This window comes from Squalius cephalus (assembly GCF_949319135.1).
Source record: "Squalius cephalus genome assembly, chromosome: 21".
NCBI lineage: Eukaryota > Metazoa > Chordata > Actinopteri > Cypriniformes > Leuciscidae > Squalius > Squalius cephalus.
The window spans coordinates 4,463,753-4,481,498 of NC_137142.1; the positions used below are offsets into that span (position 1 = coordinate 4,463,753).

The following is a 17,746-nucleotide window of genomic DNA, read 5'->3' on the forward strand; positions in this document are numbered from 1 at the left end:
ACGTCATTCAACTTTTTTTAATTTTTTTTTTTATGATCAATTATTTATTTATTTTCTTACAATCATTATGTACACATTGGAGAGGAAACACCTTCACAAGAGAGAGAAAAACCTTAGGCTAATTACATCATCATTAAAAAATATAACAAAGGCACAGTAAGGTGTTGCTTATTCTGGTACCTGTTTCTCTTCTCCTCCCCATATCCTACCCAACCCAAGTCCACCCTCCAACCCCTAACAAGATTCGCTCAAGGTAATGAACAGTTAAACAACAACAACAAAGAAAAAAAAAGAAAAAAAAAAAAAAAAAAAGGGGAAACACAACACACACACACACACACACACACACACACACACACGCACACACATACAGTACCAGTCAAAAGTTTGGAAACACTACTATTTTTAATGCTTTTGAAAGAAGTCTCTTATGCTCATCAAGCCTGCAGTTAAAAAAACCAAAAAAAAAACCAAACAGTAATATTATGAAATATTATTACAATTTAAAATAATGGTTCTCTTTTTTAATATACTTTAAAATGTAATTTATTTTTGTGATGCAAAGCTGAATTTTCATCAGCAAGTACTCCAGTCTTTGATGTCTTATGATCCTTCAGAAATCATTCTAATATGATGATTTGATACTCAGTTATTATCAATGATGGAAACAGTTGTGCTGTTTAATATATTTTTTTGGAATACTTTTTTCAGGATTCATTGATGAGTAAAACGTTAACAGCATTTATTCATAAAAACAGCATTTATTCAAAATAAAAACATTTCTAACAATATAAATCGTTACCATCACCTTTTATCAATTTAACGCATCCTTGCTGAATTAAAGTACTAATTTCTTAAAAAAAAAAAAGTTATTGTTCCCAAACTTTTGAACGGTAGTGTATATTGTTACAAAAGATTTCTATTCTAAATAAATACAGTTCTTTTTAACTTTTTATTCATCAAATAATCCTGAAAAAAGTATCTCAGGTTATAAAAAAAATATTAAGCAGCACAACTGTTTCCAACATTGATCATAAATCAGCATATTAGAATGATTTCTGAAGGATCATAAGACACCAAAGACTGGAGTACTTGCTGATGAAAATTCAGCTTTGCATCACAAAAATAAATTACATTTTAAAGTATATTAAAAAAGAGAACCATTATTTTAAATTGTAATAATATTTCATAGTATTAGTGTTTTTTTTTTTTTTTTTTTTTTTTTTTTAAACTGCAGGCTTGATGAGCATAAGAGACTTCTTTCAAAAGCATTAAAAATAGTAGTGTTTCCAAACTTTTGACTGGTACTGTATACCTCTCAACCCTTTCCCATTGCCACCCGTCCATCCTTCTTCCATCATTATGATATCCACATAGATCCACACATAACATCATAGAACACAGAACTTTTTATATATTTCTTATTTTTTTTATTTCAAAAGAACAAGAAAAATCCAGTTGTTGTTTTGATTATACTAAAAATTGCTGCACCTCTTGATGGATATAACATCACAACATTTATTTCCATCAAAAGGTTCATCAATGTTTGTTCAGGTTCTTGTATTGTCAATGCAAGAGTCCAGCACTCTGTAAAGTCTCCTCCAGCACATCCTAAACACTTTCAGTCAATTTAAGCTCTGGACTCCTCACAACCGTTCTTTCACAATCTGAGCCTGATGAATCTTGACATTGTCATCTTGGAATATGGCCATGATGTTTCTCCATACATGATGTGTCTTCCTATATGGTTGTTTAAGAAATGAGAAGCTACACACTCCATCAATTAGAGTTAGAAGAACTGTTACCAAACGTATAACACGCTAGAAACATAATCACTGCAATAATGATCAGCTGGAATTGTTGACCACAAACACCAGATTGTTTTTCCAGATTGTCCGTCACTGCATTCTCTCTGTGTTTACGATTCTTTGGCGCATTTAGCCGCTGCCAACAACGCGCTGGATCCTTCACTGAAACTGAAAGTAACTCAGTCCCGCTAAACATTTACTCTTTGAATTCTTGCATTGACTAAAGGTTTGCTAAGAAGTATTTCCTACTAAAGCAAGGTGGTATTTGACTCTGGTTAAGCATTTCCATAGCAGACTGGTGGAAGTGGGCTTGGACGGCAACATGCCCAGTGCATTATGGGTGTTGAAGTTTTCCTACTTTGTCAAAAGCCTTGTCAAAGGCTTCAGGTTGCACTGATTTCAAGTAGATTTACTGTAGAGGCAGCCAAATTTGATTGAAATCAGCAGTTTTGCCAGCAGTAAAATACCCCTTTAAGGGAAAATGCATTGAAGAAATGGCCTTTCATATTATAACAGATTTGAATTTCGCAGAATGCAGTGAGACTCTAGACTGCGTAAACCCAGCGTGATCGGCTGGCGATTTGATTTCGCCCTGCAGCTCAGGCTGGAAACTGTACATTTATCTCTGCTGCTTCCTTTACAAATTTGCGGGAACCAATCACAAACTGGCTTATCCACCTGGCGTGCTATTGGCGGGTTTAATCCAATTCCAGGGCTCTGTCCAATTCCTTTTAACCTCTCGACGATGCTCTATGGCTTCTTTTTAGCAAACGCTCGAGTGGGTGTAAATACCACTAACTTTCATGTTTTTTTTTTTGCATAACCTGCAAAAATCGCTTGACTCCATTGCTGCTTCTGCAAACCGCTGTTCAACACGTTTGGTTACACGTTTCCTGCCTGGAGTTTTCGCGTTGCTCTGCAAAGTACGTTACCCGGATCGTTGATCTGGGCTGCGTTTCCAGATAACGATGGATCTTAGCACTTACGAGGATTTTACTTTACGACCGTTCGTGTTCATTTCACGTGCGTTTCACAAAAATGCTCTTAGCACGATCGTTCGCAGCTGTGCTTTAAGTGCTACTTAAGAGTCACTGTCCGTTTGTCAAGTGCTGAAATGTCACCTTGTAGAATGGCTTGTAATTGCAGCACACGCTCGCAATTTTAAATGTTTAACCTAACTGTTTTCACCTGATGTGCATTTTCGACGAGGCCAATAATCTATAAAAGCACAAACCTACGAGGGGAGACACCAGCAAAATGGCTGAACCAAAAAAACAAAAACAAAGAAAATACCTTTTTTTTAAAAAGAGGAGATTAAGGTAATATTAGAGGAGGTGGAGCTATACAAACATATTATTTTCAGCAGGTTTAAGGGAAGTCATACAAATAAACAAAAACAAAAAATCTGGGAGGATTTTGCTAGAAAACTGACTGCAACTAGGGGCGTTAAAAGATCAGGGAAGGAGGTCAGGAAGAAGTGGCAGGACTTTGCCAGCCTTGCTAAAAGGAAAAGGGCTCTGCAGAGGACAACATTTAATAAAACAGGTGGTGGGACCAATGATGGCCAACCAAGAATGCCCAATACATGGCTGGTTTTCGTGCATTTCGTGCAAGTCATTGACAGTCATTTTGTTCATCCCTATTTTTCCCAGTCTTTGAGGCATATTACATCTTTTATTTATTTTTTCGCTCATTCATTTAATTTTGGTTAAAATTATTAGATTAAATTATTTCTATTTTTTTTGTTTTGTTTTCTGACCTTTTTAATTATTTAATTTATACATTAATTTAACCAGAAAAAATAAAGAGTAATAAAGTTTACAATAAAGTACAATCAAAACCTTATATTATAATCACATTGCATTTGAATAAAGTTAAAGGTGTAATCTTCCGGTTGTCCTGGAGGTGACCTCATAACTCTGTCTTCTTACAATGCACTTGGGGATTTACGATTACTCCAGAGCACTCGTAGATCTACAATGATTTTTAAGTGCTACTTCAGTTACGATGCTTTTGGGAAACAGACCGTAAGATCAGTCTTACGATCATTTTTACGATCTACTTAGGCTTACGATGCTTTTGGGGAACGCAGCTCTGATTGGTTGAAGGACTATCCAATTGTGTACAGAGTCATTTGAACTATGCCCGTTGATCACGCCTCTTGTGCAGTCGAAAATACAGAGCAGACTCCCCAGACCAATGTTCAATCTTAAAGGAGAACTCCGGTCAATTTTAACATTGAGCTCATTTTTTTGTTAATTTGGAGTGCTGTTAGTACAGAGAACAACGACAAAAATCGTTGTTGCCTACACCGTGTTATCCTCTTTTTAAAATGTGCACCCTGTTGACTTCAATGGGGCAAGCTTTAAACCTGCTTTTAGCCTCTTAACATCCTTGACGTGTCATTACAAGTGCCCAGCCATGTGAGTGATTCCTTCAGAGTGAACACGGTGAATCTGACTGCAGTAGATGTGAAATATATGAATAAAAATGAAGTTAATTCAGCCAGCGCTCATAACTGTATTTTCTTCCTGTTTTCGGTCGAAGTCCACAGTAGTCGATTGTCGAGTTCATGCGCGTGATCATAGGTAACTAACTAACTGCGCGAACTCGACAATCGACTACTGTGGACTCTGTACTGACAGCACTCCAAATTTACAAAAAAATTAGCTCAATGTTAAAATTGACCAGAGTTCTCCTTTAAAAGATTGAGCTTGGTCTGGTGATAGCCAGACTAATGAGCTCATGATCTGCAGGGCCCAATTAGCAAAGTTTGTTTTTCCAATATGTGGTTGAGAAAGCTGTCCGTCTGATAATGTTATGCTTCTAACAAGCATGTATTTAAAGACACCATGTATATTTCATTATTTGCTGATTTCCAAGATATTGTGAAATAAAGCTGGCTACACGACTTTCAAAGTGGCTTTGTAAAATCACACTGCATATTTTAGCTGTTTGTCTAACGGAAAACTGAAAAACAGCATAATGAAGCTGTAAGAGTCGGGTGTCATTTGAAGTGTTAATTGATTATTCAAATTAATCTCTGCCTGTTCTCTAGTATTAACATAAGGGGAAACAAATATGACTCTTCCCCCTGAGGTATCAATAAGGTACATCTATCTTTAGAAACATTCTCTCCACAGGGGAGCAAGAGTTAGAAATTATTTCAGTCCTGATTGGGCTGCTTAAAATCTAAATATGGATCAGATCAAAACAGGATTTTGTTCATTCTTTTGAAATATAAGTTCTCCTCAAAAGAGTCAGTTTGCAAGCAGCAGAAATACGCCTTCATGCAACGCACATTCAGTAGACGTAAGTGTTGTTCACTCTGCTGCGTATAGTAGTCTCAAATTAATAAAAAATCTCAATATATTGGCCTGAGTTCTGTTTTCGATCATGCACTGTGCATGTTTTTGATGACTTGAGATGAATGCAAATGCACTGGCTAGTACTGTGTTACAGTAATAATATTACTTTCCCCAATAATGATTTCTGTAATGAACTACTAAAATTTTTGTATTTCATTCAAAAACATTTCAAGAACATTCATTTACGGAACACAAAATGACTTGCAAATCGCATTTTCTTTCTCTGTCATTTAGAGGTTTCAGCTGGAGCGAGTTCGTCTACAAGAAGTGAAAAGGTCCAGCTACGAACACACCAAAAAGTGTGCTGACCAACTGCTGCTGCTGGGACAGGTAAGTACCTGCACACTTCTGATGGAGTTTACATCACGTCATTATCAAAAAAAGAAAAATATTTGCTACAGTAAGGTAAAGTAAAATCATTAATATATATATATATATATATATATATATATATATATATATATATATATATATATATATATATATAATAAACAAAGAGGTTGCCGCTTTTTGCCATCTCTGTTTCCTTTCAGTGAACTTGTTTTTGGAGCAAAAATGCAGCATATAGTGTACTACTTGTCGCATAGTTTTTTCTTTTGTTTTGTTAATCTGTTAACTCTTTAAGGTAAATATACAGTATTTGGCGTATATTTATTTCCTTTTCTCCAAAAATATTTCCTTTTTTCGACACCCAAACGTCTACAGTCGACACTTAATAATCTTTATACTCTAGCACTGCGTCTACAGTCAACAACTGACTTCGAGTTGGACGACGTCTCGTCCCTTTGTCTAGTAAGCTTCCCTTACTAACCTGCTGTGCAGCATTAAAGGTTGTATCAGTGATTTCAGGCCCAAATTTTTTTTTATCACATTCATCTAATCTTTCCTAACGATCCGCTAGCTGCCCGCCCCATAAGCATGCCGTCAAAAAAACGCGTCTCTGTAGGCAGCCTAGGCTCTGAGATCTGCACACAAAAACAATTGGGTTCACCACCACTCAAAACCAAAACAAATAGTGTTCCAACCAATCATCGACAGGGGGAGAGTGTTGTGAGGTTTTGAGCCAACTTCTTCTTCAGCTCCGACTTCGCGTGCAGCCGTGCATGAGCGCAAAACCTCACAACACCCTCCCCCTGTCGATGATTGGTTTTTGTGTGCAGAACTCAGAGCCTAGGCTGCCTACAGAGACGCGTTTTTTTGACGGCATGCTTATGGGGTGGGTAGCTAGCCGATTGTTAGTAAAGATTAGATGAATGTGATAAAAAAAATTTGGGCCTGAAATCACTGATACAACCTTTAACTAGACAATCTCCAGACAATGGCTTCGAATAAGCTTTAAGCAAAAGAATCAACCAGCAAAAAGAATACAACAGTTTTTATAGAATAGGAGCATGGCAAAAATGACATGAAACATTACTTAATTTCCCTACAATTTGATTGGTTCTTCATATGCAAACCCTTATCTTACTAGGTAGAAGCAACTTCAAATCTCAAATCATTAAAAAAATGGAAAATTTTAGAAATTCAGTTGATTACTCAATATGTCATGAGACTATATTCTAGACTAATGTAGAATGCGGTCTGTTATTTCTTGATAACAGTCCACTGGTAAGTATAACACACCGTTGCTATGAAAAACAGAGCGTTGCTATGGACGCAGGATTCTAACCGTAGAGATGGAACGGACTATTTTCTTTAGCGGAAGCAATACAATCGTTTTTAAATCAATATTTTGTGTCAAATTATTGATTTATTTGGTAGGTAGCCATGTAATAAGCAAGATAATGTAGAGCAAGGCGGTTGTTATAGCGAATACAACCCCTTCAGGCTGATTCAAGCTCCGCTTCGCGTCGGGCTCCTGATCAGCCTGTCGGGGTTGTATTCGCTAAAAGGCGGGGCTCTACATTATCCCTTACATATTGTGTAGCCAGCATCTCAGAATTTTTCACTGGTTTCGACACAATCTTCAGAGTACATTTTGTTCAAGTGATAGAGTGTTAGGCCTAAAGGAGAAGTAAGGTTAGATGTTAGAGTTATAACTAGTTTGATATACAGTTTACAATTTTATTTATTAAAAAATCCATCACTATATATATATTTGATTCTGTTTTTGAGAAAAAAACGTCTCGGTGAATCAAAATCTGTGCAATCACATACTGTCTGAGTTGGTACTAACCTTGAATTTGAATTTACTTTGCGACTGTTAAAAAGTATGTTCTATATAGTGTGTAACATAGGACAAAGAAACACAAGTGATTAATGAAAACAAACTTAAAAGTCCATGAACTGAATTAAATTTAACATAACGGTGACTGAATGAATGTGTGTAGTATGAATTAAATTCTGTATCCGCCATGTTGTTACTGTCATGCAGAGGTGGACAGTAATTTACTTGAGTACTGTATTTAAGTACACTTTTTGAGTATCTGTACTTTACTTGAGTATTATTTTATCTGGAAACATTTACTTTAACTTCACTACATTTGAAAGACAAATATCGTACTTTTTACTCCACTACATTTCTGTCAAGGTCCTTGAGTAGAAAGTAACGTCAGTCAGGGGATGATTTTGGTTGCAAGGGTTGCATTTTGTTTGGAAATGAAAGTCGGGTTGACGTCAGAACTCGTCTGATGTTGGTTTCTGACGTCAACCCGTCTGTCCAACGTTGGAGATTAATGTCAATCTGACGTTGGATTCTGACAACAACTTGATTTTCATTTTCAATGTTGGGTTTGGTCTTCTAAATGCAAATTTTGTCATTGTTTTGGAGCACATTAGCTTATAAAACCATGTGCAAATTTATAAGTCAACACCACTGCTGAGTAACCAAAGACAGTCTCAAAAACACAGTTTGAAATCGCTGGTTATTCTGACGTCACAAACTACCTTGTAACCAATCAGATCAACGTGTGATCGTCGACGAGTGGATCTCTGAGCTGAGTGAGTGAGTGGAGGTGGAGCTCATTTGCATATTCATAGAACCGCGTATACTAAATGAGGCAAGGGTGTCGAGTTACATTCAACATATTTTCAGGCATGAAGCAGAAAATGCTTAAATATGTAATTTTGGTGATCAAAGTTTTAAGGGATAAAATGATTGACTACATGGGGATGTCACGTGACCTACCAGCGTCAGTTGCATCGATGCACTGCCATTCACATATCCTCTCCCGTGGCCTTATGGGATAGTAAAGTGTCCATCGAATGCACACCTCAGAATCTCAGCGAAAGTCATCCGGGTACTTTTCGCTAACTGTTTTCGAATACTACTGTATGCAATTCGGACATACTACTCTTTTGGCGTACTGTTTTACACATACTATATAGTAGGGAAGCATTCGGTTTTGGATGCAGCGTGTGTGTCTCTGCAGCACATGTGTGTTTGTCAGTAGACCCTTCTCATGATTGTACAGGAGGAGATTGTTCACTAATTAATTGATTGCAGATGATGTTGTTCACTCAGATGGATACAAATGTATTGGCCGTTAATATGCCTGGGCGGCTTTAATGGTTCAGTAGTCGTTTTTCCCATGAACAGCACACCTCACGCATGACCCTGTTCTGCAGTCTCCTGCCGTCTGCAGGACCTGTAGGGTGGAAATCCATCATTTACAGCTGTCCTTTCAAGAATGCTTTAGAGAGTCGTAAACTATGGGAACTGGAGAACAGTAGTATAAGAAAAACTAATAAGAAAGTGTATTTAGTTGAAAGAAATGAGAGATTACTAGTGATCTCAAAACTGATGGTAAACACAACATGATTGATTAAAGCCTCTGAAAGTCATGCATTAGGCCCCATCCACACTACTGCGTTTTCGTTTAGAAACGGAGACCGTTTGCATCTCCCGTCCAGACTAAAACGGCAAAAACGAAGACCTAAAACGGATAAGTTTAGAAACGCTGCGGACCCCATTTTGCGTTTTGAATCTCCGGAGGGCGTTTTAGTGAAGACGGGTCAAAACGGAGGACTTTAGAAACGATGACGCAGAGGCTCACGCTCGGCTCTATGATTGGGTGTCATCAGTCATGGAGTACACAGGTAATATTCAGTACCAGTAAACTCCACCCGCTGGATCAGTTTCTTACAGTAAAAAACTGCCGCGTCTCGTCGCGCGGTAAACGCGTACATGCTAGAAATAGAACCGACGCCTATTTTTCATGCGACACGCAAGTGTGTTGGAAGCGTTTCCAGGCAAAATAGAATAGGAAAAGATGTTTATATGTCATTTTGACACAAATACAGTGCTATGCATAAGTTTAGACACCCATACTAAAGTTGACTAAAAAGAGGAATAAAACATCATCTTTTGGAAACTGAACTTAATGCCTTAATTAAAAAAATTAGGAAAAATCCAACCTTTAAGGACACCAATTTTCTTTGTGAATGAATAATGTATCGTAAATAAATAAATGTTCTTCCTTAAAATACAGGGTGCAATTAAAATAGCCCCACATCATCACATAGCCTTCACCATACCTAGAGATTGGCATGGTTTTATTTCAGTTAGCCTAAAAGCTAGTTTGATTTGCATTGAGAGATGATCTTATGGAAAGTACCCCATGCCAATCTCTAGGTATGGTGAAGGCTATGTGATGATGTGGGGCTATTTTAATTCCAAAGGCCAAGGGAACTTTATCAGGATGCATAGTATCCTAAAAAAAAAATAAAAAAAAAAACTTAAAAATAAAAATCTGCTTGCCTCTATGGGAATTTAACATAGGGGTGTCCAAACTTATGCACCCTGTATTTTAAGGAAGAACATTTATTTATTTACGATACATTATTCATTCACAAAGAAAATTGGTGTCCTTAAAGGTTGGATTTTTCCTAATTTTTTTAAATTAAGGCATTAAGTTCAGTTTCCAAAAGATGATTTTTTATTCCTCTTTTTAGTCAACTTTAGTATGGGTGTTTAAACTTATGCATAGCACTGTACATATTAATAAATGACATTTTGATGTTTGAAAGTCTCTAGGTTTACACCGGCACGCGCATGCCCAGTGTTGGTGAATTGTCACGTGATCCGCGTTTTCAGTCGTTTTAATGTGGACTGAGATCAATTCTAATACGCAGCTAAAACACTGGTGTGGACGGAGATCGTATTCGTTTTAATTCTCCGTTTCTAAACTAAAACGCAGTAGTGTGGATGGGGCCTTAGAGTCTTATTACTTTTATCTAATATGGCCAACCGGGATATAACATCAATGTTCTATTAATTTAAAGTCCCCTGTGGTGAAAATCAAGATTTTAATGTTGTTTACAAGTCTATGTGGTGTTTATAATATGCTTTAAGACAAACCATGTGCAAATTCATAAGTCACTACCATTGCTGAGTAACCAAAGACAGTCTCAAAAACACGGTTTGAAATCGCTGGTGTTTCTGTCACAAGCGTCACAAACTACCTTGTAACCAATCAGATCAACGTGTGATCGTCAACGAGTGGATCTCTGAGCTGCTGTGAGTGAGTGGAGGCGGGGCTCATTTGCATATTCATAGAACTGCGTTTACTAAATGAGGCAAGGGTGTAGAGTTACATTCAAGATATTTTCAGGCATGAAGCATTTTTTTTTTTTAAGCAAAAACGCTTATTTATGTAATTTTGATAATCAAAGATGAGTTTTAAGGGATAAAATGATTGACTACATGGGGACTTTAAATTTAAACCCTATCAGTTGACTAATAATATTCAGAATAAACAGTTATTTTCTCTTTGTTCATCAGACGGACCGTGCGGTGCAGTTGCTTTTGGAGACCAGTGCAGATAACTCCAGTTACTACTGTGACTCTCTCAAAGCCTGTCTGGTGACCACCATCACCTCATCCGGCCCGTCTCAGAGCACAATTAAACTGGTGGCCACAAACATGATCGCCAACGGCAAGCTGGCAGGTAGGGTGTGAACTGTATGATTATCTTTCTTCTATAGAGCACTGAAGGAGTTTGTCCATGCTCTTTTCCATACAATGAATACAGGCATTCATTAATTGCTGTAAACTCCAAAAAGAACAAAAAAGTATGATAAAAGCAGTTTGTACTACTTACTTATTCACTATATAGGATACAAGCCATACGACAGCTTTATGTGAGGAACAGAGTATTCAGACCAATAGACATTATTGTGTTGTATTCTGGGATTGCCTTATTGATAAAAGACATGCTATCAAAACATGCTATCTAGCTCTTATTTCAAACCAAAAAAAATGAAGAAAGATAAATAGATATTTTTATTCATAAAGAAAATTATTAAATGATATATTGCAAATTTTACATTAACATGCCTAAGACTTCTGCACAGTACTGTATATATATATATATATATATATATATATATATATATATATATATATATACAGTATATATATATATATATATATGGACATTGTAATATGTCTAGACTTTTATTTATTTGCTTGTTTGTTTATTATTTAGTTTACTTGTTTAGTATTAGTATGAGCTTATTAACTCATAGAGACATGTCCAAAGCACATCAGCCCTATTCCACTTCCAATGCTTCTGACTGTGTTTTATTTTCTTACCTTGTTGACTCTTAGAGGGTGTGCAGTTGCTCTGCCTGATTGACAAAGCGGCGGATGCTTGTCGTTATCTGCAGACATATGGAGAGTGGAACCGTGCCGCATGGCTGGCCAAGGTACCTCAACCAGACACAATCTAGAGCCGGCTGATATATCAACTGTTCAGGAAATATTCACTGTGACTTTACTTGAATTGATTAGTTCATATCCACAAATAAAATATTTTGAATCTACAGTACTTATACATATAGAGCTATACATTATATCAGTTCCCAAACTGGGTGGCACATCCGAGTTATTAAAAGGGTGCGGGGGCAAGGCTAAGGGATATTGTACAGTCAGAACATTATGCAAAAGAAACCTCTTCTGGGTGATACAAGACCCCACTGCCAAATTATCCTTCTTCTTATGCGGCTACTTGCCACATTAGTAAATAATTGTACACAAAATATTATTTTGACATTTTATTTCCTCAGGATGACTCGCAGTCTGTTATCAGATGTAGCGGTTGTTGTCGTGGAATAATGGTGCGTTCAAGCCATGTCGAAAAGATCGTATTCACAAGTTGAGCGCACATGAACGCCACCACAAAGTCGTAAATACGAGTGGGAAGCTTGGGATTTTAAGCCCCGAGAGTTGGCGGCATGTCAGTGAGAAAAATGGTAATTAGCAGTATTATGATATTATCAGGCTTTTTAATTTCCAACAAAATTAGCTAATTCCATGCACAAAATATAATTGCATTGTAATATAACAATATAATATGTAATGATAAAGTTTACAGCGGCTTCATAAATTAATAAAAAAAGTTAAAAAGCAAAACACGCCTAATGCACAATCTTTGTTCTTCTAGAAGCAGAGTTTAGTTTAAAAACCTTGCTGTTTTATTGTGCAGTTGATTAAGAGAAGGTACACTACCATCTTGCTTCGACGGGAGTGACTTGAACGCACCTGACGTCGTAAACACGACTTCCCAACTCGTAAATACGAACTTCCCAGGAGGACTTGAACGCACCATAACAGACCACTAGACCGCACGATTGAAGAGCAGACATTTAACAAGAACAGAACAAGAACAGAATTGAGTATTGCAGGGAGCCGTGTCAAAATTAATAAGAATGGATAGGACTGGCAGTGCCAACTAAACATAAAGCAGACGATGGATTTACTTTAAACATCACGACTACCACGACATGTCTACACCAGAAGCTAGCGGTGATACGCGACCAAAGCAAATAAAACCCATTATAATCAGTGATGCTGTCTACACTGGACGCGGCACGACGCAACTACAAATTCTGACAGTAAACTGGTGCCCTGTTCTATTTCTGACGTACTCCAACTTCTGACACAAAGGTCAAATGTATTTGCAATAGGGGTGTAACGATACCCTCAGGTCATAATTCGATACATATCACGATACTGAACTCACGATACAATATTATTGCGATACTCCAAAACATATGATAAAAGGTTAACAACACATTTACTGTTAATTAAAATGCTAAATTTGGTATTACATTGTGTGTGTAAATGAATAGGCTTGGGCTTGTGCTGGAAACCCAATGAACAGGACAATAGAGACACCAGAATAAACATATTCATGATTCTGAAGCTGAAAACACAGAATTATTTTAGACTAATATGCTTGCACTGTCACTGACTAGATATATTTAAAATAATGTAGGACACTTTTTACTGGTAATTTAAGACATTTGGCATTATCAGGACCCACAAATATTCCCCCATTGCATTATTATACATTATATTCAACATTATATATAGTAGCTTAATGTAGTACTGACACTAAAACTCTGAAAACTTAATTTTTTTACGTTTGTTTATTATGGGGGAACTATACACGATACATATTGTTGCATTTTTGTATTGCAATATATTGTGACACGATATATTGTTACACCCCTAATTTGCAACATTCACTTCATCCAGTGTAGACAGCCTGAAGATGAGAAAATATGACAAGACAAATGTGATTTCGCCCTCAGCTTTACCAGTAAAACGGTGGGTAATTAAGAGAGAGCACAGTGTGTTGCGTGCCATGCCTCAAAATATGCGCGTCTGACAGTATGAAGCGGAGCAGAGAAGCCTGTTGCAGTACTGTATAATTACTATGTTATAAGTAAATCCTATCAGATTTTGCAAGTAAGGTCATGTCTGAGAGTGTCTTTATGTGGGTGCATGCAGGTAAAAATATTTTTCTCTACAAAAGGGGGGCCGGCAGGAAAGGTTTGGGAACCACTGCATTATATAGAGCTATAATAACCAGACTTTTGACTGGTGACAAAAAACCTTTGCAGCTTTTTCTGGCCAGCAACTACCTGCATGTATTTAGATAACCAACCAACCTTTTTTTTTGGTTTTTATGCGGCAAACAGATAAATCTCAAATTGAGGGTGCCACAGTACTAGACGTGGGAAGTGGCAAAGTGTGCATGGGCTTTGTGAGTTTCCATTTCTCTAAAGTAACAGGTGCACATTATTTTATCTAATGGACTAATAAAAAGCCTTCCTCCTGACACTGGAAAATAATGTGGAAGCCAGACAATTAGGTTGCAGTTTGTTGTGATCAGTATGCATCAAACAATCTGTGAATGCTCTCACAAATGCAATCTCTCTCTCTCTCTCTCTCTCTCTCTCTCTCTCTCTCTCTCTCTCTCTCTCTCTCTCTCTCTCTCTCTCTCTCTTTCTTTCTCTCTCTCTCTCTCTCTCTCAGGTGCGTCTGAACCCAGCAGAAGGTTCAGATGTGCTGAAGCGCTGGGCAGAGCATCTGTGTTCTCCTCAGGTTAATCTGAAGTCAAAGGCCATCCTGGTCCTGCTCTCATTAGGATGCTTTCAAAAAGTGGGCGAGATGCTCCACAGGTGGGCATTGCCATTCATCCATGATAATTTGATCTCTGTTGTGGTTTAGTTTATTTACTCCCACAGGAATAATGTGAAATAAATAAATATACACATAAATAAACACAATTTACATGTTGTTCCAAAACCGTATGGGAATTTCTTTTTTTTTTTTTTTTTCTTGTAACACAAAAGGAAATGTTTAGCAGAATGTTGGTATGGCATCGATTACATCAAACTTGACACAGCATATGCCAAGTTTTGAATAAGCAACATTTTGATCTGTTCTTCACTCAAATATATTGTCTTCAGAAGATGTGGATTATAGTACATTATGGTGTTTTTGGGGGGGGGGGGGGGGGGCAGCGTGATAATTCTTCACAACTTTTCCTTTGTTTGTTCTAAAAGTCAGATGGTTATGGAATGACATGAGAGTAAATGATTGGGTGAACAAATCTTTTAAAATGAGATTTTGTCTCACTCACAATGATGCATTTTTTCCAAACGCATACAATATTGATTGACATATCCTTTCCTAAACGTCATTACATTTGAATGTGCATGATAAATGACACAATGCTCAGATATTTCTCTAATACATCTTTACATTTTCTGACAGCATGAGATATTTCGACCGTGCTGCACTGTTTCTCGAAGCCTGCTTGAAGTATGGTGTGATGGAGACAAATGACGACGTTAATATCCTTCTGATGCATCTTCCAGGTTTTCAAACAGCAGAATGCAGCAGGGCTCTATTGAATTTAAAACTAATTTTGCATGATTTTTTTTTCTCCATTATTATTAGCATTTTATATACTTTTTAAGTAAAATAATAAAGACCCCATGAAATAATTTAGGTCTTGTCTGTTAGCTTTGAGGCTATATGTAATGTTCTCCTAAATGTTGACACAATTTTAGTAGATTAACCTCTTCAACTCTGCCATCCTTCCCAGTCTTTCTCTTCGACTCTCTCATTTAAAGTAGATGACTCTTAAAGGGATAGTTTAATCTTTGAGGGTCTAAATAAATGCAGTTTTGGCTTCCAATTTTGTAACCGAATCTGAATGTCTTTTCCCATGTAACATGTCAGTCATGGTCCCTGCTACAGTAGCCACGCCCCCAGACACACGCTATTGGTTGAGCCTTTGGTTCATCTTTAAATGTTTTTTGAAATTCAAAACACTGGAAAATGGACCTCTGGCTTACAAGAAACACTTTGCTTAAGTGTCTTGGTAGGTTGTAAGTAGTATTGAGATAACGCTAACTTGATCTTTTGAACTTTTTTTGTTTATACTTTTGTTCATTTCTGATTCCCAGTCTTCCTTAACCACAGCATCTCCACATAAGCTCATAGGTGCTGCGTTTGTGGACTACGCTAAGCTGCTTCGCTCCATCGGGCTGAAACAGGGCGCTGTGCTTTGGGCGTCTCGGGCTGGAGAGAGAGGGAAGGAGCTGCTGGATGAGCTCTCCCAAACAGAGGGAATGGGACCAGAGCCCAGTCCCAGTGAAGAGGAGGAGAAGGAGGTGGACAGACCTCTTCTCAACATAGACTGAGAGAGGATATGTGATGAAAACCATAAAAATCAAGATGCAATATCTTCAAATCTCACCCTTATAACACCCATAAGCATGCAAGTAGTGAACAAACACGAACACGCATATTTTCATGTAGTTTCAAACGGTTTCATAGTTGTCTTTTAAGCCTCTGCGCTGGTTGTATCCGAAAACATTCCCTTAACACACGTTATCCTGCTGTAATGTGTTCCAAACCTGTTCTTGTAATTATTTTATTGACCAAAATATATATTTTCATGGTGATTTAAAACAAACCAAAATAATAGTAATGCCGATAATTAATAAAAGCACATTTTAAGAACCTTTAAAACGGATTATTATGTGTTAGACACTAAAAATGCTTATAATTTCAGATTAGGAAACCATTTAAAGACAATATAGAAAAGAACTAGATGAATCTCATGAAACACGTCCAGTTTCACGCCAAAATCCAAAGAAAGCACTAAGCTATTATATTTTTCTTCAAAAGATTATTTATTGTTATATTAATAGTCATGGCTGTGATGGTTAAGATAATCATAGGAATTCAAACCTTTGAGGTTTATTGTATTTCTCTCAGAAAAAAATGTATTGTATCTTTAGTGGTACGGCAGCTTGTCACTGGAGAACCTCTTTAAGGGACTTGATCTCTGTAGCTTATTTACCCCTTAAAATGTGCATTTTAGTATATATTACTACTCTAAGATACTAAAATGCACCTTTCAGGGGGTAAATGAGCTTCAAAGATCACGTCCCTTAAAGAGGTTCTGCTCCAGTGACAAGCTGCCGTACCCCTAAAGATATCATTTTACACTTTTTTTTTTTTTTTTTCTGACAGTGTAATTATTAAACATAATATATAAAAATCAGTGCTGTAACCAGGATTTAAATCTGCATAAATCACTGTCAAATTACCTGTGTGTGTATGTGTGTGTTCTTTAAAGGTTTCATTAGCATCACATTTTGAGTTACGTAAAAGGTTATTATATGGTTATTTGATAGTTAAATGGTTCAGATTTAAATCAAAAATGAAAAACAACAAATTCATAATTCATCCACTCCATGTGATATAATTCAGATGAGTGCTGTTCCTTCAGTAATGTTGCATATGTTGTACATTGGTTCATTTTGTAAAATAGTGAATTTGCCCCATTTTTGCCTCAGCCATTAACTTAACTTTGTTGTTGGATTGCACTTGTTCATGCAGTTGTTTGTGTGATTTACTGTAGACAGTTTAAGTGTGATGTAGTGTTTTGTTTGTATAATGTTTCCACATGGCGTCAGATCTCCAGAGAGTTGCTGTATTTGGATATTATTGTCTTGTTGAAATGAAATGTGACTACAAACCCTTCATTTTTGTGATGCCACAATTGTGTCTGTGATTTAAAAATGAAAGTATTTTTTAATGACTAATTCATTTGTTGAATTATGATTGTTGGAATGCCCTGCCTTGTTTTGGTAGGCTATGATTGTGAGTAATGATTCATGACTTTATCCTTTAAATGTTCCTATTTAAACATAAGTAATGTTCCAGGTGTTTGAGCTTACTGTATGGATATAGGCCTACTGCATGTATATTTGCAAAGTAATAAATACAGCCTGTAGCATCCATTAGATTTTCTCTAT

At 36.8% G+C, this 17,746-nt stretch overlaps 1 protein-coding gene across 1 annotated transcript in view; it reads left to right on the forward strand.

Moving 5' to 3' along the window:
* Positions 1-16,293, forward strand: part of wdr11 (WD repeat domain 11) — a 104,460-nt gene extending 88,167 nt beyond the window's left edge. The window contains exons 24-29 of the mRNA XM_079855097.1: positions 5,411-5,506; positions 10,899-11,064; positions 11,727-11,824; positions 14,442-14,587; positions 15,186-15,265; positions 15,909-16,293. Of these exons, the coding sequence (XP_079711223.1) occupies positions 5,411-5,506; positions 10,899-11,064; positions 11,727-11,824; positions 14,442-14,587; positions 15,186-15,265; positions 15,909-16,120 (798 nt within the window). The 3' untranslated portion in view covers positions 16,121-16,293. The remainder of the gene's footprint in view (positions 1-5,410; positions 5,507-10,898; positions 11,065-11,726; positions 11,825-14,441; positions 14,588-15,185; positions 15,266-15,908) is intronic.
* Positions 16,294-17,746: the final 1,453 nt, after the last annotated feature.